The sequence below is a fragment of the Coregonus clupeaformis genome, chromosome 2 (assembly GCF_020615455.1).
Source record: "Coregonus clupeaformis isolate EN_2021a chromosome 2, ASM2061545v1, whole genome shotgun sequence".
NCBI classification, from domain to species: Eukaryota; Metazoa; Chordata; class Actinopteri; order Salmoniformes; family Salmonidae; genus Coregonus; species Coregonus clupeaformis.
The window spans coordinates 3449778-3474785 of record NC_059193.1 but is presented as its reverse complement, the minus strand read 5'-3'; the positions used below and the strand labels follow the sequence as shown (position 1 = coordinate 3474785).

Genomic DNA, 25008 nt, shown 5'->3' with positions numbered 1-25008 from the left:
GAAACCTAACAGGCGTTCAGACCATGCAAACACCGTCATATGACTGGCACCCATAAGAAAACACTGCAAGGCGGAGGAAATAATAATAATTGTCGGTGGTTGTGCTGCTGTTGCGAGGGACAGGGAACCGCAGGTTTTCCGATGTCTTCAGGCTGCCCGGATCGTTTGTTTATCTGCGGCTCCCGGTTTATTCGTGTCATCACTGGCCCTTCTCGGTCGATAGAATGAAAGGATGGCCAAGCGGCGAGATGCGGACGAGAAGAGCGGAGAGCTGATCGGCCCTACTGCGGTCCAGCGAGATGAGCCGCCGTATCCCGGGCTGGCAAAAATGGACGGAATGGAAGAAAGAGGGGTAGATGAACTGTCTTTGGAGGAGATTTTAATGCTCTACAGCCAACCGATAAATGAAGAGCAGGCTTGGGCAGTGTGTTACCAATGCTGCATAAACCTGGCTCAGGGACATAGGAGGAGGAATTCTGGCCCAGTTGCCGATGCATCAGTGGTGGATACTGCGAAAAGGATTGAGGGACCGCGGGATGTGAGGATTCAGAAAGACGGAGCTGTCAAATTACAATATGAAGGCTGTGATGGTAGGTACAATAATTATGTAATGATGATGTTTTTGCAATGCATTTATGATTTTTCTGTCTAATTTTTTCATTTCTCCAACACATTGGTAATATTACCAGTTCCTAGAATGAGAAAATCTGTAATAATTTTGTATTTATGTAGAAATGAGGTCAACAAGGCAGCTGCATACCGACAGTTAGATTAATATGTCATGCTTTCCTATTGTTGGCGATTGCATTTAGTCAGCTGGCTGAGCTGTTGTTGTTTTTCCCAGTCACACATCACATGTTCATGTTCATCATTCACACTCCATAAAATAGCCTACTGAGATGAAAAAACAACAACATATTTCCATGGCACAATTTGTTGCTGAGTGACACACAGTGCATTCGGAAAGTATTCAGACCCCTTGACTTTTTCCACATTTTGTTACCTTACAGCCTTATTCTAAAATGGATTAAATACAAAAACATCCTCATCAATCTACACAGAATACCCCAAAATGACAAAGCGAAAACAGGTTTTTTGAAATGTTTACAAATTTTTTACAAATAAAAAAACAGAAATACCTTATTTACATAAGTATTCAGACCCTTTGCTATGAAACTCGAAATTGAGCTCAGGTGCATCCTGTTTCCATTGATCATCCTTGAGATGTTTCTACAACTTCATTGGAGTCCACCTGTGGTAAATTCAATTGATTGGACATGAGTTGGAAAGGCACACACCTGTCTATATAAGGTCCCACAGTTGACAGTGCATGCCTGAGCAAAAACCAAGCCATGAGGTCGAAGGAATTGTCCCTAGAGCTCCGAGACAGGATTGTGTTGAGGCACAGATCTGGGGAAGGGTACCAAACTAATTTCTGCAGAATTGAAGGTCTCCAAGAACACAGTGGCCTCCATCATTCTTAAATGGAATAAGTTTGGAACCACCAAGACTCTTCCTAGACCTGGCTGCCCGGCCAAACTGAGCAATCGGGGGAGAAGGGCCTTGATCAGGGAGGTGATCAAGAACCCGATGGTCACTCTGACATCACTCCAGAGTTCCTCTATGGAGATGGGAGAACCTTCCAGAAGGACAACCATCTCTGCAGCACTCCACCAATCAGGCTTTTATGGTAGAGTGGCCAGATGGAAGCCACTCCTCAGTAAAATGCACATGACAGCCCACTTGGAGTTTGCTAAAAGGCACCTAAAGTACTCTCAGACCATAAGAAACAAGATTCTCTGGTTTGATGAAACCAAGATTGAACTCTTTGGCTTGAATGCTAAGCGTCACATCTGGAAGAAACCTGGCACCATCGCTACAGTGAAGCATGGTGGTTGCAGCATCATGCTGTGGGGATGTTTTTCAGCGGCAGGGACTGGGAGACTAGTCAGGATCGAGAGAAAGATGAACGGAACAAAGTACAGAGAGATCCTTGATGAAACTCTGCTCCAGAGTGCTCAGGACCTCAGACTGGGGCGAAGGTTCACCTTCCAACAGGACAACGACCTTAACCACACAGCCAAGACAACGCAGGAGTGGCTTTGGGACAAATCTCTGAATGTCCTTGAGTGGCCTAGCCAGAGCCCAGACTTGAACCCAATCGAACATCTCTGGAGAGACCTGAAAATAGCTGTGCAGTGACGCTCTCCATCCAACCTGACAGAGCTTGAGAGGATCTGCAGTAGGCTACCTTGATAGGCTACATGTGAGTGACTGGAAGATGTGGCCCCTTATCAACATCTTTTTTTGTAAACTTTTTTTTAAATTGAGTGCTTTCACTGCCACAAAGACCCTCAACCAATGGTATGACTGCATGATAGCCACATCATCATCATCATCATCATGATCATCATCATCACTGTAGTCATCGAGGGACTTATGCCCTAACAGCTAGGGCCTAGCTAAACTGTTGACATTGTCTTGTGTCACACCTGATATGACACAGCAAGTGATGTGTGTAGTCTGGGTGTGTCTTTGAAATTGCCTGGCTACCTATACTCCTTGCTCCGGCCAAATGCTATGCCTGTTACGTTAGGTTACCCTTCACCGAATGCAAACGCATTCGGAGAATCTGATTGGTCCAATGGGTTGGGCCAAAGCCAGAACAAACATGGGTAAAGCGGTGGCTTGAAAATGTGTCATTGGCTTTCATACTCTGATAGGGCGGCAGGTAACCTAGCGGTTAGCAGGTAGCCTAGCGGTTAAGACCGTTGGGACTACTGGTTCGAGCCGACTTAGTGAAAAATATGTTGATGTGCCCTTGAGCAAGGCACTTAACCATAATTGCTCCTGTAAGTCGCTCTGGATAAGAGCGTCTGCTAAACGACTAAAATGTAAAATGTAATTGGTTAAAGATGATCCAATCGCTGATGACTTTGTTTTGGTCAACGCCCCTCGTCACCACAAACAACTTAAATGATGGCAGTCTCAGACTAAAGTATGTAGCCAACAACAGAGCAGCGGAATAATTTAGAGTGAGTTGTCAGGCTGCCAATGAAAGTGACTACAAGTAATGTGTCTTGTCTTGCATGTGGAGAGTTCCTGTCGGTCTTCCTCCTCGCTAGGATCCTGTAATCAGATTCCCAGATAGCAGACTCTATTTCAACCGGAATATGTCTTTATTTATTTACCCATGGTGTCACAGGGAAGCTGTAGCCTAGCTCTTACTCACTTACACACCCTGAGTCAATTTGATGGCTTACTGGCTTTGGACTCAATGTACTCCATGCTTAATCAGCTTTTTTACATTTACATTTGAGTCATTTAGCAGACGCTCTTATCCAGAGCGACTTACAGCAGTGAGTGCATACATTTTCATACTTTTTCGTACTGGTCCCCAGTGGGAATCAAACCCACATCCCTGGCGTTGCGAGCACCATGCTCTACCAACTGAGACACACGGGACCTTTTTGATATTTATGAATGGAGTGTGCATAGTAATGGTGGCATTTGTGGTGTACTGTATATTATTTGCCATGCCTGGCAATCTATTAGTAACTCAGCAATAGTAATGGGGGATGGGAGGTTTTGCATGGTTCGCTACTGGTCTGAGGATGGCTACCCTACATGCAGTGGCAGCTCCTGAAAAAATTCTCAGGGGGGGCAATTTTTCTGATGATTTAGGTGACCTACACACATTTTAAAAAAGATATGTCCAGCAACAACATGAAGACAGGGGCAGCATATAAGTCAATGCCAGAAGCATTTATTGACTGATCTCAAAAGTGTTGGCTTACAAAAGCAAAATAAGTTATCACAGTAAAAATAATCAAGGGTGTTCTTTCACATTCCTCAACACTGCATAAACAATATGCATTTCCATAAACAAATGAAATATCAGCTGAAAATACAGCATCTTGGTATTTGTTCAGATTGCAGGATCAACAAGAGCTTTTACCACATTTTTTGCCTCATGGTTGAATTGGAAATATGTGCACCTGAGCATAATTCACAACAAGCAAGCAGGAGCTTTTGATAGAGGCTACTGAAAACATTGATGCAAGTTATTGGTAATAAGAAATTTTTATAGACTTCCATATTCTGCCCTCTTGTATAGATTTGTGAAAATGAACAGTGATAGACATTTTGCCTGAAAACAGAATTTGAAAATAATTTATAGAAAAGGTAAACACAGCTATCTGTATGGCTTTGTAAAAATGAACAACCATATTCTGGCCAATTGCATAGATTTGTAAATATGAACAACCATATTCTGGCCAATTGTATAGATTTGTAAAAATGAACATGAACAGATTATTTATTTTTACTTTAAAAAAAAAATGAAAAATAACTATTTTAAACAACATCAACTGTGAACTGATTTGGGCGTGTGTGTGTTAAAGAGACAGACAGGGAGGGACAAAGAGAGAGAGAGGCTACATTACTTGTACTGAAACTGTTCTCTTCTCTCTTTCAATGCAGCAAAGCGGTCAATGACTTTCTCATTGAAATCAGGCATGCTGAGGACTAGTTCCCTCTCCATGGAAAGCATGGCCAGTGCATTCAGACGTTCCTGGCCCATTGAATTTCGCAGGAATGTCTTAACTCGTGTCAAAGTTGAGAAACATCTCTCAGCTTCAGCTGTTGTCATGGGAGTAGTTATGAGGATGTTCAACAGAGTCACAGTCTCAGAGAACGTCTCCTGGAGGTTGTAGCTCATGAGAACCTGGTTCAGTGCCAGTGCACCACAGTTTGACTTTCTCGTCGTCGGCAAAAAGACCGTTCAGTCTCTCCAAAAGCACACTGGCGATTGAGACTGAGGTTGATTCCGAGATGGGAAGGAACTAAAAAAAGCGCTCCTGCACTTTGTGGTTGCTATCTATGTACCTCAGCACAAGCACCAGCTGTGTCTGTGTAGAAACGTCCGTGGTTTCGTCAGCTTGGATAGCTACGAAGTTCGCCGACTTCACCTCCTCCACAATATGTTCCCTCATGACCGCTAGCATACACTCCAGTAGCTCGTTTTGAATGGTCTTTGATGTGAACTTCTTTCAAAGAGACAATCGAGTTGCACTGAAGGCTAGCCATCTTGATAGTAGTACGTGAATTGATTGACGCTGCTACCCGCTCTTTTCTTAGTTACGTTCATGGTTATGTTACGTATGACGAAAGCGCGTAAGTGCAAGCCCTCAGAAACCCATAGAGATTGTATTGAAAGCTCTGATATTTGAAAAAAAAGATTTTACATGAGAGTCTATGAGATACTTCTGGGGCGATTTTCAACCTGACTGAAATCGCCCCAAAAGGGGCGGGGCCATTTGAAGCACGACTTTAGCCTGATTGGACATTTAGTGGCAGATCAGACGTCTAGATTAGAACACTGATAACTACTGTTGCCGTGATATAATTGATTAGAAAAAAAATCCCTTCCTTTTCCCGTTTGGCAGTGCGTCGCCCATATCGCCCTAATGAACACACCGCCCCTGCCTACATGCAATGCTGTTACTAAATGTGTTATCATCACATGTGTTATTACACTTTATTAATCTGTGATTATTACATTGATATGACTAAAGCTAATCATCTGTTGAGTTAATGTAGATAGGCTAACGTCATTCTAAAGACGCCTTACTTTTTCTGGTGCCTTAAATCCATTATGATATCTTTCTACACTTATTTGTTACATCATATCCATATTTTATGGATTCTCAGAAGGACTGACCACTCTGATGTCTGGTTAACTGGGCTACAGAGCACAGGGTCTCCCCCCAGCTGTGTTCAGAGACAGAGAGATAAAGAGAGAGACACAGACAGACAGAGACATACAGAAAGAAAAACTGAGCGCGAGCATTCTTCCAACCTATTTGTCACAGACCCACCAACCTTGTCCCTGTTCCCACTGACCAAATAGATATGCCACAAAATGTAGCTACTCTAACTCAATTTTCCCAGTTTCCTGATCTTACCCAGATTGTTAACATTTGTCATAATGTTTACTGTGTCCTCGCTGTTGTTTAGATTGTCACGCTGTAGCTCTGTGCTGGATAATGCACTGCACGAGAGAGAGAGAGAGAGAGAGCACAGGTTAAGGAGGAAAGGGAAAGTGATTTCCTCCTCTCTCTGTGTGTCTTAGGCCTTGTATTGAGCATCTTCCAGGTCTCTGTATCATATTTCTTTCCCTCAGTGATGAAGCCAGTTGTGTGAGAATAACAGGATTTGGCCATTGTCTGTTTCCTGCATGACAGTAACAAAAGCAAATTGTTTTGTCTTACTTTGAGTGTCAAAATAAGCCTTGTTCCTCTAGGTTTCTTCCTAGGTTCCTGCCTTTCTAGGGAGTTTTTCCTAGCCACTGTGCTTCTTTCTGCATCTGCATTGCTTCCTCTTTGGGGTTTTAGGCTGGGTATCTGCATAGCACTTTGTGACAACTGCTGATGTGAAAAGGGCTTTATCAAATAAATTGGATTTGAAAATAAGCACCGTTGGTTTAGTCGCAGATTCAAGGACGTTGGTTGTGAGTACAAGTTGGTCTGTTGACGTCCTGAAATATTAGGCCTCCATCTTGTTTTTTTTTTCATCAATGAATGGGGCAGTCACGAGCAAATGATTTGAACATGTTGTTTTGCATGATGTTGCAATACAATAGAGCGTGTCATTGTGTATGTGGAGAGGGTCATCGTACATAATCTGCTTGGCCACATTATTGAAGATTTAGGCCTAACCCAGAGGTGTGTTGAATGAAGTGTATTGATTAATTTTAGCTGTGTGTATGCGGGCAAAGTCAGAGGCAGGGACAGTGACTGACTGGCAGAGGGCAGAAGCAGTGACAGAGACTGACTGGCAGAGGTAGAGGCAGTGACAGAGACTGACTGGCAGAGGTAGAGGCAGTGACAGAGACTGACTGGCAGAGGTAGAAGAAGTGGCAGAGACTGACTGGCAGAGGTAGAGGCAGAGGCAGGGACAGAGATTGATTGGCAGAGGCAGTGAGAGAGGCAGAGACAGGGTGTAATCAGTAGTTACATGCCACCAACCAAGTGGTGTGAATTAACTGCTGCTTTCATTAACTGTGACCCAGTTAATGATGTTGTCTTCACAACACATTCCTCAATCTTCTTCTTCTTCTTCTTCTTCTTCTTCTTCTTCTTCTTCTTCTTCTTCTTCTTCTTCTTCTTCTTCTTCTTCTTCTTCTTCTTCTTCTTCTTCTTCTTCTTCTTCTTCTTCTTCTTCTTCTTCTTCTTCTTCTTCTTCTTCTTCTTCTTCTTCTTCTTCTTCTTCTTCTTCTTCTTCTTCTTCTTCTTCTTCTTCTTCTTCTTCTTCTTCTTCTTCTAGGGTGGGGCCAGGACCCTTTCCTGACATGGACCCTGTTTTTCCTGGTCAGATTTATAGTCATACACTCTTAGAAAAAAGGGTTCCAAAATGGTTCTTCGGTTGTCCCCATAGGATAACCCTTTTTGGTTCCAAATAGAACCCTTTTGGGTTCCATGTAGAACCCTCTGTGAAAAGGGTTCTCCTATGGGGACAACCGAAGAACCATTTTGGAACCCTTTTTTTTCACAGAGGGTTCTACATGGAACCCAAAAGGGTTCTACCTAGAACCAAAAAGGGTTCTTCAAAGGGTTCTCCTATGGGAACAGCCGAAGAACCCTTTTAGTTCTTCAAGGGGTTCTCCTATGGGGACAGCCGAAGAACCCTTTTAGGTTCTAGATAGCTCCTTTTTTTCTAAGAGTGTATAAAGAATCCTGGCCCTATTAACTACTGTGCTACAGCATATAGGCAAGGTTAGTCCCCATGGTAGTCAATCTGTGTTATAATGCACTTGTGTTGTACTTTACCTATTTTGCTCAAAATGGTGGTTCCGCCTCACTTGATTAAACAGCTTTCATTTTCTGACGGTCTGATAATAATAATCTTGTTTGACTGAGCATATTATTTTCATGGCTGATGGCCACTTAGTGTTGAGTTTCCTCCATCATGGAGTCACCGGAGCCTTTGTTGCTTGTCGACCTTCTGACTCAGGCTGATCAGCGTTCGAGTTCCCAGAGAGTTGCCATGGCAACTGCAGTCAGCAGCCCAGGGGTGGTTCATGTGAGAGACCTACATGCATACAGTATCCCATAACATATAGCCACAGATGAAATCAATAAAACAGATAAAGGGGGAAAACACTGCAGGTTCAGTAAGATTGTTCAGGCTGTATCTGAGGTGTTAACCTGTTAACCATGTTAAAACTGACACCTCAAATGCTGTTTCCTCTGCAGACGTTGTCATATTGGATTATCGACACAAATGCATCTGTCCTTCAGATACAGTGTATGGAAACATTCTGAGTGAACCCGTAGCATGGTTTTAACATTTAATTGACCTGCAATTGATTGAATTGTGGCCTCAGTTTTAGATACAGTAAAGGTTTAGCATGAACAATACATGCTTCTCTTTTGACATGAAAGGGTGTGCTGGTTGGACCAGTTGTTAACATCTTAGAGTTCATCATGTTTGCATAAGCCCTTCTGAGCCACAAATAGTTTCACATCGATTTCATAACCAAGACAATGTATTTTAAGTTGCTTCGCTTTAGTCATATATTCCCTGTTGATCACAACTTTCCTCTTTCTCTCCACAGGTAAATCCATCCCAGCCACATCAACAGAGGTGAGTGGCATGTTTCTGACTTCCTTGTTTCTGGGAAGATGTCTGTAATAATATGAATGAGAGATGGACCGACAGTGTTCCAATGGAATTATATCTGGCGTAACTGGGCCGGCAACAGTCACAATGGTGGATGGATACTATCTGCATAGTCCCCTGTAGCTCAGTTGGTAGAGCATGGCGCTTGCAACGCCAGGGTTGTGGGTTCGTTTCCCACGGGGGGCCAGTATGAAAAATGTATGCACTCACTAACTTTAAGTCGCTCTGGATAAGAGCGTCTGCTAAGTGACTAAAATGTAAAAATGTAAATGTAAATCTGTACAAGCATAGGGTGTGTTAATCCTGTTTGATGACATGTCTGACACGCAACCTGCTGCCAGGGGCATTGTGGTGGTGGTTTTACTTTACCATACTGTCTGTGCACACCTCATTCACAACATCTAGCTCAGAGGTTAGTCTAGAGCGAATGGATATGACCACACCTACACTATGTGTAACATGGGACTGTCATTGACAGTGAGGCAATTTCAAATACAGTAGCAGTCATTCACTAAAACAAGAAAATCTGAAAAAATATGTACCATAACACCTATAACTAAATCTTATCGGTAGTGTTGAAAGAGTCTATTTGGAACTCAGTGATAGATAGACCTACACTACAGACTCTCTAAGCTCTCAGCTGGTCTGACTGACTGGGCTGGCGAAATTAATGTCACCATGCGAGCTCTCCCCTTTGATGTTGACTCTAGGTGACATTTAAAGAGCTAATTAGAGCGCTATATTGTAATTTACCTTCCCAGCAACCTCTTCTCAGCCTCTTCATCCAGCTGATATGGTGATGGGAATAGTTCAATTCCATTCAATAGAACTTGATTTATCCTCTCAGGGGCAAACAACAGTGCTGTTCAAGTAGTCTCGCACACAGCCTGGGGAGGAGTGTACTGCTCAAGAGTAGCAATAGCTATTGTTCTCTGTGTATCAGGTGATGTGGCTAGCTAGCGTATGTGTGTGTTAGTACGTCATCATCATTACCACCAGGCTAGTAGTATTAGAGCACAAGATATTGACATCAATTAAACTATTTATCATCAATGTCCTAAATGACGGCAGCTTACTCTGTGTCTTGCATGTATTCAGGTTAAATATATTGATGCAGACCAATAATCTGTCTTCAGTGGGGTGGAACTTTGGGAGTCCTGGAGTAGTGTGGGATTGCCTGCTAATGGATCTCTGGTAGCAGATGGAGAGAGAATAGAACACACACACCTGAGACTCTCTCTCTGTCGCTCGCTTTCTGAAACTGTGAGTGAGAAGCTGCAGTGAAACTGCATCAACAAAATCCCTGCTAAGCTACTTTACAGCAGAGTTGGGTTCTACTAGTGTAGTCAGTCAGTGTGTGATGTGTTGTGTGAGAGCCTGGCTGAGGAAAAGAAAGTACTGGAAAGTTCCACTCCAACACCCTCTTCTGACTGCCACCATATCACTGCAGATCCAGCAACGTCTTATTACATTACAGCTCCGGTGTGTTTGTGGGTGTGTTTGTGGGTGTGCGTGGATGCGTGCGTGTGTGGACAATTTAGTTCAGAATCATTGGTTGTGATTGGATCACATCACTTCCCCAACACTGTCACTGATGTGATTCAATCTCTACAATGCTGCTGCCTGACACTGAACTACAGTGGGGAGAACAAGTATTTGATACACTGCCGATTTTGCAGGTTTTCCTACTTACAAAGCATGTAGAGGTCTGTAATTTTTATCATAGGTACACTTCAACTGTGAGAGACGGAATCTAAAACAAAAATCCAGAAAATCACATTGTATGATTTTTAAGTAATTAATTTGCATTTTATTGCATGACTTAAGTATTTGATACATCAGAAAAGCAGAACTTAATATTTGGTACAGAAACCTTTGTTTGCAATTACAGAGATCATACGTTTCCTGTAGGTCTTTACCAGGTTTGCATACACTGCAGCAGGGATTTTGGCCCACTCCTCCATACAGACCTTCTCCAGATCCTTCAGGTTTCGGGGCTGTCGCTGGGCAATACGGACTTTCAGCTCCCTCCAAAGATTTTCTATTGGGTTCAGGTCTGGAGACTGGCTAGGCCACTCCAGGACCTTGAGATGCTTCTTACGGAGCCACTCCTTAGTTGCCCTGGCTGTGTATTTCGGGTCGTTGTCATGCTGGAAGACCCAGCCACGACCCATCTTCAATGCTCTTACTGAGGGAAGGAGGTTGTTGGCCAAGATCTCATGATACATGGCCCCATCCATCCTCCCCTCAATACGGTGCAGTCGTCCTGTCCCCTTTGCAGAAAAGCATCCCCAAAGAATGATGTTTCCACCTCCATGCTTCACGGTTGGGATGGTGTTCTTGGGGTTGTACTCATCCTTCTTCTTCCTCCAAACACGGTGAGTGGAGTTTAGACCAAAAAGCTATCTTTTTGTCTCATCAGACCACATGACCTTCTCCCATTCCTCCTCTGGATCATCCAGATGGTCATTGGCAAACTTCAGACGGGCCTGGACATGCGCTGGCTTGAGCAGGGGGACCTTGCGTGCGCTGTAGGATTTTAATCCATGACGGCGTAGTGTGTTACTAATGGTTTTCTTTGAGACTGTGGTCCCAGCTCTCTTCAGGTCATTGACCAGGTCCTGCCGTGTAGTTCTGGGCTGATCCCTCACCTTCCTCATGATCATTGATGCCCCACGAGGTGAGATCTTGCATGGAGCCCCAGACCGAGGGTGATTGACCGTCATCTTGAACTTCTTCCATTTTCTAATAATTTCTAAAGGCCTTGTGCAGGTCTACAATTTTATCACTGATGTCCTTACACAGCTCTCTGGTCTTGGCCATTGTGGAGAGGTTGGAGTCTGTTTGATTGAGTGTGTGGACAGGTGTCTTTTATACAGGTAACGAGTTCAAACAGGTGCAGTTAATACAGGTAATGAGTGGAGAACAGGAGGGCTTCTTAAAGAAAAACTAACAGGTCTGTGAGAGCCGGAATTCTTACTGGTTGGTAGGTGATCAAATACTTATGTCATGCAATAAAATGCAAATTAATTACTTAAAAATCATACAATGTGATTTTCTGGATTTTTGTTTTAGATTCTGTCTCTCACAGTTGAAGTGTACCTATGATAAACATTACAGACCTCTACATGCTTTGTAAGTAGGAAAACCTGCAAAATCGGCAGTGTATCAAATACCTGTTCTCCCCACTGTATATGAAACCTGTGTCACACTGAGAGTGATATGGAGGTAGAAACACATAAATGTAGCAGATGATAAGTAGCTATCCCACAGTGCTATGACGTCACCCTCCATGAGAACTAAAATAATGTTGTTCACAAGCCAACTAAAATCATGATTTTGGCTAGCTAGCAGATAGCACGCTGCTTTGGGTGTAGGTTAGTGTTAGTCATGGGTTCGCTTCCCTGGTATGCAGTACAGGGAATGCCTAGTCTTCTTGGTAACACTGCTGTTGATGCCTCCAGAGTTGGTAAACTTTTCTGGTCTCATGATGTTGCTACTCTCTTACTGCTGCTTACTGCTGGGTTATGTTTCATACTTCCATTATGTCCCAGGCAAGCAGGTCCTCTCCTCTCTGTTAGAGTTCAACTGTTCAGGGATGGTGATTTTTAAGAGTAAGCCTTTGAAGTTTGGAGGAGGAGGATTATGGTAGTTAACCTAGTAATGACTAGTCAGACAGCATGGTGTTTTAATATAAACAAGAACTCTATTGGAAATAGTCTGGCTGGACTGATTAACTATACGATCAAAGGAAAAGCTGTCTTCTCTGATCAGCTGCTGAATAGTGTAATTGAATATTTTGTCTGAAAAATTATGAACATTCCCATTCATTCCATCTTGAAAATTGTTTGATGGGTTTAGTTTAATGTGTCTTAAAGTTGGTGTGTGTGTGCACGCCGGGGGATCAGGGGGTGTGTCGGCTGAACCCTCAGGCGGAGCTGAACATCAGTCATATGACTCAGAGGTCATGGGTTGAACACAACGTCTCTCGTCTTGCCTTCTCTCAAATCACTGCTTTGGCTCTAAAGCAAGGCCCTCTACTTTACTTATAAACTCTGTTATGAAATGATCATGAAAACTATTCTAAAACCATTATCTGATGATATTAAAGAACAACAAAGGGTTTCCTGCCTTCCTTCCTCTGCCATCAATCCCTTCTCTTTTTTGTTGTTGTCACGCCCTGGCTCTGGGGACTCTTAAATGTTGAGCCAGGGTGTGGATTTTTCTATGTTTAGTTTTCTATGTTTTTTGTTCTAGATCGTTTAGATCTATGTTGGCCAGGGTGGTTCCCAATCAGAGGCAGCTGTAGCTCGTTGTCTCTGATTGGGGACCATACTTAGGCAGCCTGTTGGCACCAGTTAGTTGGTGGGATCTTGTTCCGTAAAGGTTTGTGTTGTGTAACCTCAGGACTTCACGTATCGTTTTGTTGTTTTGTTTGTGTGTTGTGTACGAAATAAAATGTACGCTTATCACGCTGCGCCTTGGTTCCACGAGTCTTCCTGTAACGATCGTGACAGTTGTTGATATATTTAGTCATTCCGATTTTTTCCCAGTTTTCGTATTTCATATTTCAAGTTATTACACATTTCATGATTTACAATTTCAGATTGCTTGATACAGTTACATGTACATACATTTAGATCGGTCAGAGGGTCAGGTACGTTCAAGGTCATGGACATTTTGACATTGTTCAAAGGCAGTGATTCTCACTCTTGGTCCCGGGGACCCAAAGGGGTGCACATTCCTACTACCTACCCCCTATATACCCAATCCCAATGAGAAGCTAGATGGGTCCCCAGTTCCAGGACCAAGAAACACAGCTCAAAGGTATATGGACAGGTATGGTAGCAGATTCTCAGCGGGGCCAAGCCAGCCACACAAAATGGAGGCAAATCAGATATTTTAAAATAAATAATAACAACAAAAGCAACATCAATCTGTTATTGACTGCCTCAAACCAAGTTCAGAAATTAGCAGTGAAGTCATTCATCAATTATGTATTGAATAGATTGATTCCTTGCCTTGCAAAGGAGATACTTAGTCAGTTGCACAACTGAATGCATTCAACCGAAATGTGTCTTCCGCATTTAACCCAACACCTCTGAATCAGAGAGGTGCAGGGGGCTGCCTTAATCGACGTCATCGGCACCCGGGGAGCAGTTGTTGTTGGGGGTTATCTGCCTTGCTCAAGGGCAGAACGGCAGATTTTTCCACCTTGCCGGCGCGAGGATTCGCACCAGCTCAATGCTCTTGCAGTTCTCTATCCAATGACAACCCTATAAGACGATGACATTGTGAGAGATGGAGGCAGGTCTTCTGATGTGGTTCAAAGGCTCCATTGTTAGGGCAGCCCCCTCCATGTGAGGTTGTGTACGTTTTATTAAATCTTATTTCAGAAAGTCTGGAAGATGGCCCTCCCTGATTTCTCTCCCCAAGGAATTGGGTTAAAACTACAGTAATTAAGAGGAGAGGGGTGGAGAGTAGAGGAGATGAGAGGAGAAGAGAATAGAGAAGAAAATAAGAGAAGAGAGGAGAGGAGAGGAGAGGAGAGGAGAGGAGAGGAGAGGAGAGGAGAGGAGAGGAGAGGAGAGGAGAGGAGCGCTAACTAGATTACATAAACCCAACAGAAATCAGCCAAGGTAGCAGTTCAGTTCAGAGCTCTGCAGCTGGCTGGCTGTTTTTTCTGTGTCTGACGTCACCTGCAGTGTTTCTGCTGTCTTTACAAAAGTAGTGCACTACATAGGGAATAGAGTGCTATTTGGGACACACACTACTGTCTCTCAGTAGGGTGTGTCAACAGGAGGCCACCCCTTATGTAGCCTTTCTCAGAAACATTTACACAAATAAAGGTGGACAAAATAACACACATGAATCAGTTATAGGTGTTGAAGTATTTTTACAATGGATCACATGATGTGATGATGGAAAGCTTTAGTATTGCTGTTGATACACTACATGGCCAAAAGTATATGGACACCCCTTCAAATGAGTGGATTCGGTTAATTTAGCCACACCCGTTGCTGACAGGTGTATAAAATCGAGCACACAGCCATGTAATCTCCATAGACAAACATTGGCAGTAGAATGGCCCGTACTGAAGAGTTCAGTGACTTTCAACATGGCATCCAGCGTGGCACTGTCATAGGATGCCATCTGCCCTGCTAGAGGTGCCCTGTTCAACTCTAAGTGCTGTTATTGTGAATTGGAAACGTCTAGGAGCAACAACAGCTCAGACGTGAAGTGGTAGGCCACACAAGCTCACAGAACAGAAAAATTGTCTGTCCTCGGTTGCAACACTCACTACCGAGTTCCAAACTGCCTCTGAAAGCAACGTCAGCACAATAATTGTTTGTGGGGAGCTTCATGAAATGGGTTTCCATGGCCGAGCAGCCGCACACAAGCCTAAGATCCCCATGCGCAATGCCAAGCTCCATATTAATGCCCATGATTTTAGAATGAGATGTTCGACGAGCACATACCTTTGGCAATGTAGTGTATTTCTTGGAACCCAGAACCCAATATTGTGTGCGCTGGCTAGGTACTATGTTAGATTTTTTGTAACATTCTATAAGGAGAGACTTCTGTTGATGGTATGTAAAAACCACTCAGACCAGAAACGCATGGTCTGACAGTGGCTTCCTGTTAGGTTGCTGCCAGCTACAGGACTTCATGTTTACTGGGGCTGCTGTGCAGTATGACAGGTATAATTGCAAATCCTTCATTCCCCACATTATTATTTTCTCCAATCGTTTAATTCTCTAAAACCTTTTTAGCGCTGATTCAAATAATAATCTGTAATTAATCTGTAGCTCAATTGGTAGAGCATGGCGCTTGTAACGCCAGGGTAGTGGGTTCGATCCCCGGGACCACCAATACGTAAAAATGTATGCACACATGTATGCTTTGGATAAAAGCGTCTGCTAAATGGCATATTATATTATAATTGATTAGCACACTAATAGTAAAGATCTGGCCCTGCATCAGAGTACCATGTATGCTAGTACACTTGGTCAGCGTCTGAAATGACACACTATTCTCTGTAGTGCATGACTCTCAACCACGCTCTGGCAAAAAGTAATGCCCACTGTGCCCTACATAGGAATTGGAAGTAGGGTGCCATTTCATATTTGCACTTAGTCACACATATCTAGGACTAGGGTTGCAAAGCTAGTAAACTACAGGAAATTTACCAAAGTTACCGGAATCTTCGGTATCTTGTCTTTGGTATATCTTCGGTACCAAAGTTACCAGTTTGACTCCAAAATATTTACAACAAAGACATATTGACATAGTAAACTAAATAAAAATGTTAAAAAATATATATAAAGGATATTTCATGCTTAAAACCTTATATTAAACACCAATGGTATTCACTAAGTTGATGTTTTACGGCTTTGTCATTCTATTTTTTAAAATCTTCAAATAATTTTATTTGATTATTTTATATATTTCACATGTGATACATATGATACTTGAGTAACTTTTTTTCTTACTTTAGTTAATTGTATTTTTGATTAATTTTCTTAGCAAATATTTTCTTACTTTAAAAAAAATTCTGCATTGTTGGTTAAGGGCTTGTAAGTAAGCACTTCACGGTAAGGTCTACACCTGTTGTATTTGGCGCAAGTGACTAATAAAATGTAATTTGATTTGATAAGGCCACACAGAGGGCCAGATAAAATTACAGACGCCTGTGATAATCTGAAGTACCCACTATCTGAATGGCCACTAGATGTCTTGTGATAGATTACATAAAATCCTTGAAAGTTACCAATATTCTGGTATTTTACTGGTAAACTTTGAAAGTTTCCAGTAATATACCCTCCAGTGGAGGCTGCTGAGGGGTGAACGGCTCTCAGCTGCCTCCTGGAAACCATGTGTTTGATGTACACTACCAGTCAAAGGTTTGGACACACCTACTCATTCAAGGGTTTTTCTGAATTGTTTCTATTTTTTACATTGTAGAATAATAGTGAAGACATCAAAACTATGAAATAACACATATGGAATCATGTAGTAAACAAAAAAGGGTTAAACAAATCAAAATATATTTTAAATAGCCACCCTTTGTCTTGATGACAGCTTTGCACACTCTTGGCAGTCTCTCAACCAGCATCATGAGGTAGTCACCTGGAATGCATTTCAATTAACAGGTGTGCCTTCTTAAAAGTTACTTTGTGGAATTTCTTTCCTTCTTAATGCGTTTGAGCCAATCAGTTGTGTTGTGACAAGGTAGGGGGTATATACAGAAGATAAACCTATTTGGTAAAAGACCAAGTCCATATTATGGCAAGAACAGCTCAAATAAGCAAAGAGAAACGACAGTCCATCATTACTTTAAGACATGAAGGTCAGTCAATATGGAACATTTCAAGAACTTTGAAAGTTTCTTTAAGTGCAGTCGCAGAAACCATCAAGCGCTATGATGAAACTGGCTCTCATGAGGACCGCCACAGGAATGGAAGACCCAGAGTCACCTCTGCTGCAGAGGATAAGTTCATTAGAGTTACCAGCCTCAGAAATTGCAGCCCAAATAAATGCTTCACAGAGTTCAAGTAACAGACACATCTCAACATCAACTGTTCAGAGGAGACTGTGTGAATCAGGCCTTCATGGTCGAATTACTGCAAAGAAACCACTACTAAAGGACACCAATAAGAAGAAGAGACTTGCTTGGGCCAAGAAACATGAGCAATGGACATTAGACCGGTGTATATGTGTCCTTTGGTCTGGAGTCCAAATTGGAGATTTTTGATTCCAACCGCCGTGTCTTTGTGAGACGTGGTGTGGGAGAACGGATGATCTCCGCATGTGTAGTTCCCACTGTAAAGCATGGAGGAGGAGGTGTTATGGTGTGGGGGTGCTTTGCTGGTGACACTGTCTGTGATTCATTTAGAATTCAAGGCACACTTAACCAGCATGGCTACCACAGCATTCTGCAACGATATGCCATCCCATCTGGTTTGGGCTTAGTGGGACTATCATTTGTTTTTCAACAGGACAATGACCCAACACACCTCCAGGCTGTGTAAGGGCTATTTTACCAAGAAGGAGAGTGATGGAGTGCTGCATCAGATGACCTGGCCTCCACAATCCCCCAACCTCAACCCAATTGAGATGGTTTGGGATGAGTCGGACCGCAGAGTGAAGGAAAAGCAGTCAACAAGTGCTCAGCATATGTGGGAACTCCTTCAAGACTGTTGGAAAAGCATTCCAGGCGAAGTTGGTTGAGAGAATGCCAAGAGTGTGCAAAGCTGTCATCAAGGCAAAGGGTGGCTATTTGAAGAATCTCAAATATAAAATATATTTTGATTTGTTTAATACCTTTTTGGTTACTACATGATTCCATATGTGTTATTTCATAGTTTTGATGTCTTCACTATTATTCTACAATGTAGAAAATAGTAAAAATAAAGAAAAACCCTTGAATGAGTAGGTGTGTCCAAACTTTTGACTGGTACTGTATTTGATACCATTCCACTGATTGCACTCCAGTCATTACCACGAGCCCCCCTTCTCCCCAATTAAGGTGCCACCAACCTTCTGTGATACCCTCCTTTTGCAACCCTATGTAGGACTCCTTCCCAGCTTTCCTTGTTGTGAGTGAAACTTAGTGACCTATCATAGCCTTCTGAGAGAGGGCAGTGGAACTGTCAGCCTTAGGTCATGTCCCAAATAACATCATATTTAGGGCACTACATAGGAAATAGGGTACCATTTGAGATGCAAACTTAACTCTCAGAGGCCAGTGGAGCAGAGACAAGCTGAGAACAACCTATCAGGAGGAGAGTGTTTTTACAGCCTCACTCACCTGTCAGAACCCTGGGCTTGATATGGGAAGACAAGGTTAAATGTTCCTCTCCCAACTGGAGTGGCTTATTAGGCCTTCAGTTATTACATCATTTGTTAATTGTTTATACCTGAGGTGTTGTACTACGAAATGTGATCTTGAATGTATTAAGACCCACTGACATAACCACTCCATGGTTTAATGATTTCTATTGTTGTTTTTAAATGACAATTGCTTTATTTTATTTCACTTAGTCCTACATGTTGGAGCTCGAAGTCTAAGATTTTCACTGTACCCTGCAATCACACCTGCAACCTTTACAACCCTGTGACTATTAAACACTCTGAATCTGAAGACAACTTGACACCTTGACACAATATGTTAGTTTCTTCACACATGGGTAAACTGAAGCCAGACATTATGGCAGTGGGTTATGTAAAATAAAAAACCACTCTCCCACAGAAATCATTGTAGCCCTCCTCAGGAATCAAAAGTAAGAGATGGAATAGGATTTGTCCCTGAATGTAAACCATATTAGTGTCTTTGTATGAGGCTGAATGATGCTGAGCCAGCAGTCTTATGACTATGGAAGATGGAAGATTAGTATTTGTGGTTGTTGATGCACAAGAGTGGCCATGTTGACATAACTGCTAGCCTCACACAGTCACATTGCTACTGAAAAGGTACTTATTTCATATAGGCCTAGCAGATTACTTATTAACACATCTTAAAATCAATTAAATGATCAATTTCTGTTTAAAATGTATAATAAAGTATCTATTCAGTTCTAGTCACAATCATTGGTATTCATTCACCTTGAGATTGTGTAAAGGAAACAGTTTGAGCCCATTGCAGAGGTCTAGGCAGAGGCTTGAGGGAGAAAGTCTCCATGGTCAAAAAAGGTCTTAAAGGGGCAGTCCAGTTAAAAACGTGATTTCCTGTTTTTTAAATTATATTTCCACACAGATCGAAATAACACTCTGAAATTGTGAAAATTATCATAATGCCCTTTTTGTGTAAGAGCATTTCAAGGGCCAAAAGAGGGTCAGGGAAATAAATGATTTAAAAAATATATAATTTGGAGTTATTTTTATCAAATAAGCACACACAGTGATATAAATGACATACAGTGATTTGAAATTAAATTACAAAGACTGCATGGGGGCTTTAATGACAGAAAGCTGCACAGAGACATCTTAACACACAGTGGTTCTATCAATCTGGACTATTTAAAACCTCTAACCTTGGTAGGGTGTGGTACGTTAAAGATATTCATGTTGACCTCAGCAGGGTGTGGTACTGGTATGGTATTTACAGGGAAAGGCTGGATTGTGTGTAAAGAAAATATGCATTCGTGTGACAGAACCATTCCCTGCCCCGTGATCAGCTCTCTCGCTCTCTCTCTCCCTCTCTCCCTCTCTCTCTCTGTCTCTCTCTCTCTCTCTATCGCTCTCTCTCTCTGTCTCTCTCTCTCTCTCTCTCTCTCTCTCTCTCTCTCTCTCTCTCTCTGTCTCTCTGTCTCTCTGTCTCTGTCTCTCTCTCTCTCTCGCTCTGTCTCTCTCTCTCTCTTTTGCTCTCTTTCTCTCGTCACCTCTGTGACAGCCATGTGAGGAACACAGGTAGTCTGTTTGATGTTGTTTTACCTGCTCATGGCTGCGCTTCACTGCACAGTTAAAATCCCCACTCTCTTGACACCCATTCCTTCCTCCCTCCTCCCCATTCCTTCCTCCTTCCATTCCTTCACTTAGTTTAGTCACAAGTCTGTGAAGAAAGGAGAGTGTGATGTATCATTGGAACAGTCATGTTTGTGTTAGCTCTCCTCTTGACTGAGGGAATAAATAGCACTTATTGCAGTTAAAACCACCCTATCTCCTACCTACTTAAATAATGCTATAGCTATCAATTAACAAGCTGCTCAGATCAGGGGTTTGTCTATGTAGAGCTGGAATCAATCAAATCTGCACAGTCAATGTTTATGCATCTACCTACAATTTAGGCTACCTCCCATGCATACGTATTTTTCTGAAAACTGGAAGGATTTAACTGTGAGTCATTATAGTTCATGTTCTAGAAGTTTCCCTACATGTTTATTAGGTGCATCATTCTTCTGAGGGATTATTCTCAGTGTTCTGATTACTTTGTTCTGTCTTCACTCTTCAGGCTGAATGCAATGCATGGTTCATACGTTGGCCTTTGACTAGCAAGGAACAATAACAACAGAACCTGAATATCAAACACCTCAACAATAGAGGCTTGAAATTCCACATGCCTTAACTTGGCTTGCCTAGTGTCAGTTGGGCCTATCACAGCTAGGTTCAATTTGGTTTGTTCTACAATGCAGTCTGGATGAAAGCTGCTTAGACAAGAATTTATAGGCAGACTTTAGTATTTTGTATTTGAGAGTGACTGGTCCCATAGCACAGGGGAGAGATGGTGTTGTTGTGTGTCTCTGGCTGGGAGTGTAACAGCAGAGAGTGGAGAGTGAGGTGGGGTGTAACATCAGAGGGGAGGTAGGGAAGAGCAGGCCAGTGTGGGGTGCAGCCAGACAAAGAGGGCTTATCCTCATCAGGGTGCAGAGGTTCCCAGGTTCCCACTGAGCCAGGGTAGTGTTCTGTAGTGTTGTGTTCTAGAGGAGTTCAGGACAGATCCACTCACATGACTCCTCCTGGATGACTATTGATCTGAACAGGGTCCTGTGACCTTGCCCATTAAGTGTGATCTACAAAGACACACCGAACCCCTCCCTCTTTTCGCTTACTTTCTTGCCCTCTTTTTCTCTCTCTTCGTTTCTCTCACTTCATTTTCTTTCCTTCTCTCTCCCTCCCTATTTCTATCTACAGTGGGGGGGGAAAGTATTTAGTCAGCCACCAATTGTGCAAGTTCTCCAACTTAAAAAGATGAGAGAGGCCTGTAATTTTCATCATAGGTACACGTCAACTATGACAGACAAATTGAGGGAAAAAAATCCAGAAAATCACATTGTAGGATTTTTAATGAATTTATTTTCAAATTATGGTGGAAAATAAGTATTTGGTCACCTACAAACAAGCAAGATTTCTGGCTCTCACAGACCTGTAACTTCTTCTTTAAGAGGCTCCTCTGTCCTCCACTCGTTACCTGTATTAATGGCACCTGTTTGAACTTGTTATCAGTATAAAAGACACCTGTCCACAACCTCAAACAGTCACACTCCAAACTCCACTATGGCCAAGACCAAAGAGCTGTCAAAGGACACCAGAAACAAAATTGTAGACCTGCACCAGGCTGGGAAGACTGAATCTGCAACAGGTAAGCAGCTTGGTTTGAAGAAATCAACTGTGGGAGCAATTATTAGGAAATGGAAGACATACAATAATAATACATACTGATAATCTCCCTCGATCTGGGGCTCCACGCAAGATCTCACCCCGTGGGGTCAAAATGATCACAAGAACGGTGAGCAAAAATCCCAGAACCACACGGGGGGACCTAGTGATTGACCTGCAGAGAGCTGGGACCAAAGTAACAAAGCCTGCCATCAGTAACACACTACGCCGCCAGGGACTCAAATCCTGCAGTGCCAGACGTGTCACCCTGCTTAAGCCAGTACATGTCCAGGCCCGTCTGAAGTTTGCTAGAGTGCATTTGGATGATCCAGAAGAGGATTGGGAGAATGTCATATGGTCAGATGAAACCAAAATAGAACTTTTTGGTAAAAACTCAACTCGTCGTGTTTGGAGGACAAAGAATGCTGAGTTGCATCAAAAGAACACCATACCTACTGTGAAGCATGGGGGTGGAAACATCATGCTTTGGGGCTGTTTTTCTGCAAAGGGACCAGGACGACTGATCCGTGTAAAGGAAAGAATGAATGGGGCCATGTATCGTGAGATTTTGAGTGAAAACCTCCTTCCATCAGCAAGGGCATTGAAGATGAAACGTGGCTGGGTCTTTCAGCATGACAATGATCCCAAACACACCGCCCGGGCAACGAAGGAGTGGCTTCGTAAGAAGCATTTCAAGGTCCTGGAGTGGCCTAGCCAGCCTCCAGATCTCAACCCCATAGAAAATCTTTGGAGGGAGTTGAAAGTCTGTGTTGCCCAGCGACAGCCCCAAAACATCACTGCTCTAGAGGAGATCTGCATGGAGGAATGGGCCAAAATACCAGCAACAGTGTGTGAAAACCTTGTGAAGTCTTACAGAAAACGTTTGACCTGTGTCATTGCCAACAAAGGGTATATAACAAAGTATTGAGAAACTTTTGTTATTGACCAAATACTTATTTTCCACCATAATTTGCAAATAAATTCATTAAAAATCCTACAATGTGATTTTCTGGAGAAAAAAAATCTCATTTTATCTGTCATAGTTGACATGTACCTATGATGAAAATTACAGGCCTCTCTCATCTTTTTAAGTGGGAGAACTTGCACAATTGGTGACTGACTAAATACTTTTTTCCCCCACTGTATCTTTATTCCCTCTCCCTCATCCCTTTTACTCTCTCCTCCCCTCCCTCCATCCCCCCTTCTCTTCACTTTCTCTATCTCTCCTTCACTCTCTCTCTCTTTCTCTCTCCCCCTCTTTCTCTTTCTCTCTCTCTCCTTTCCCACTGTTTATAAGCAGCATTCAGGTTTGCAGTGTAATCCGGTGTGATTTCTCAGTCAGTCTTTTGTCTCGGGCTTGGCACGCTAGGCCAGCTCTGGCCTCATTCTCCATGATCTGCCATTCAGAGGCCAGATTCACCTGATTAACAAAGGGAAGCCGCTTCACTGCATTCACTGGGACTGCTAACATCTTTCTCACACACCTACTAGATTTGGACTTAAGCATAAAACAATACAGATATTCTCGATTAATAAATGTATGCATAATATTTAAATCATTCTTCTGAAGCTCCTGAATATTAGTTGTTTTCATCTTCAATATATAATGCGTATGGTATCTATATGTGTCTTTGTGTCATTATAATGGCCAGTATCCTATGCTGGCTCAGTCACCTTAGTACTGACTAATCTGTTAAGGTCTGCCTTGCTTTTAAAGGTTGGGCCGTTCTCTTGAATGAAAGGGTCATGTGTTTGTGTAGCACATGCTACAGCTGAAAGCATGGGACAGTCTTGTGCAGGGGCATGAAAGGAGATTATATATATATTACATAACTGGGAACTAAGACACAAACCCATATTTATAGTTTTTTTCCAGGAGATTAACAGCTGAATAACACAAATCAAGGCAAATTATTCAAAATCCGTTGATTCAAAACATGAATGCATTGTCGTTTTGGCATGATTCTTGGATGCCAATGATGAACGTATATGGATGGCAATATAATGATACCCAGTGTGTGTTGTTGCTTGTGTCCTTCAGGTGATTGAGTCTCTGGGCATCATGATCTACAAGGCGTTGGACTACGGTCTGAAGGAGAGCGAGGAGCGGGAGCTGAGCCCACCCCTGGAGCAGCTCATAGACCTCATGACCAACATGGGCGAGGCCGAGAGAGACGCCTGCCCTGATGAAGGTTACGAGGCCACTGAGGAAGAGGAGGAGGCCGAAGACGACCCCATCAACATCTGTAACGTCCGTGTCTACAGGGACATCCTCAGGGTAGGCAGCTGTTGATTGGGGGGAGGGTGGTGGTTGATGATTAAAAGCCAAAATGTCACTACAAAATGGTGGTGATCAGGAAAGGTTATGGTACTGGAGCCTGCAGTTGTTGTATAAGTCTTTCCTCCAGTAGTGATGAGAGTATCATCTATACTAAATCCACCCAGCATGTCCAGTAGTGATGAGGGAACAGACATCTATACTAGATCCACCCAGTGAGTCCTTAGATGCCCCAATGGTGTTTAGATAACCATAGTCTTCAGCCTCCCATCCGACCCGGCCCGATGAGGTCAGACATGACAGTAGTGAAGTAATGATTCTAGAGCTAGGGCCCAGGGGATGGAACCAGGTCTCCATAGAGACTGCTAGCAAGGTTATCTGAGGCTGTGGACATCTGATCTGCCTGGGTGACAGTGTCGCTGTTGTCTCGTCAGCCCTACTGGCCAATGGCTAGATGTCTCCTCTAATAACTGTCATCCTCTCTACCCTCCTGTCCACCCTTCGTCTCTCTCTCTCTGTCTGATGTTAACTACAGAGCCTTACTCTGAGGGACTGCCTGCCTGCCTCTCTCTCTCTGTCTGATGTTAACTACGGAGCCTTACTCTGAGGGACTTCCTGCCTGCCTCTCTCTCTCTCTCTTACTGCCTTCTAGATGTTTCACAAGATTTCAGATGTATGTTCCTGTGTGATTTGCAATCAGAGATCTCCTCCTATATCAGCATGACCCATGATAAATGGGTCAGGGAATATTGAGATTATGATGCTACTGGGGAAAGACTCCCTAATACCTAATTCTCAATTTCTGCTCCAGGCTTCCTCCTCTCTACACAGCAGCACCATTTATCAGACAGAAATGTTGTCAATTCAGGGAATTTACTTGGTGGGCAAGATTGCAGATGAGACAGCCAACCGTTTTCTGTTAGAATTTGAGGAGCTACAGTGAGGGAAAAAAG

General features: G+C 42.9%; 1 protein-coding gene and 1 non-coding gene across 8 annotated transcripts in view; one reads left to right on the top strand and one right to left on the bottom strand.

Moving 5' to 3' along the window:
• The first annotated feature begins 11 nt into the window (after positions 1-11).
• Positions 12-25008, top strand: part of LOC121586232 (protein spire homolog 1-like) — a 50237-nt gene continuing 25240 nt past the window's right edge. For 6 of the 7 annotated variants that reach the window (XR_006661864.1, XM_041902775.2, XM_045225793.1 and 3 more), the window contains exons 1-3: positions 22-590; positions 8618-8646; positions 23819-24055. Coding sequence is in view for 6 of the 7 variants with exons in the window: in XM_041902775.2 (XP_041758709.2) it covers positions 233-590; positions 8618-8646; positions 23819-24055 (624 nt within the window). In the remaining variant the exon portion in view is untranslated. Of the gene's footprint in view, positions 591-8617; positions 8647-23818; positions 24056-25008 lie in introns of all 7 variants that reach the window. The other variant, XM_045225794.1, reaches the window with a different exon arrangement.
• On the bottom strand, positions 3392-3467 carry trnaa-cgc. The gene has a single exon. It is a non-coding gene; the product is annotated as a tRNA-Ala (tRNA).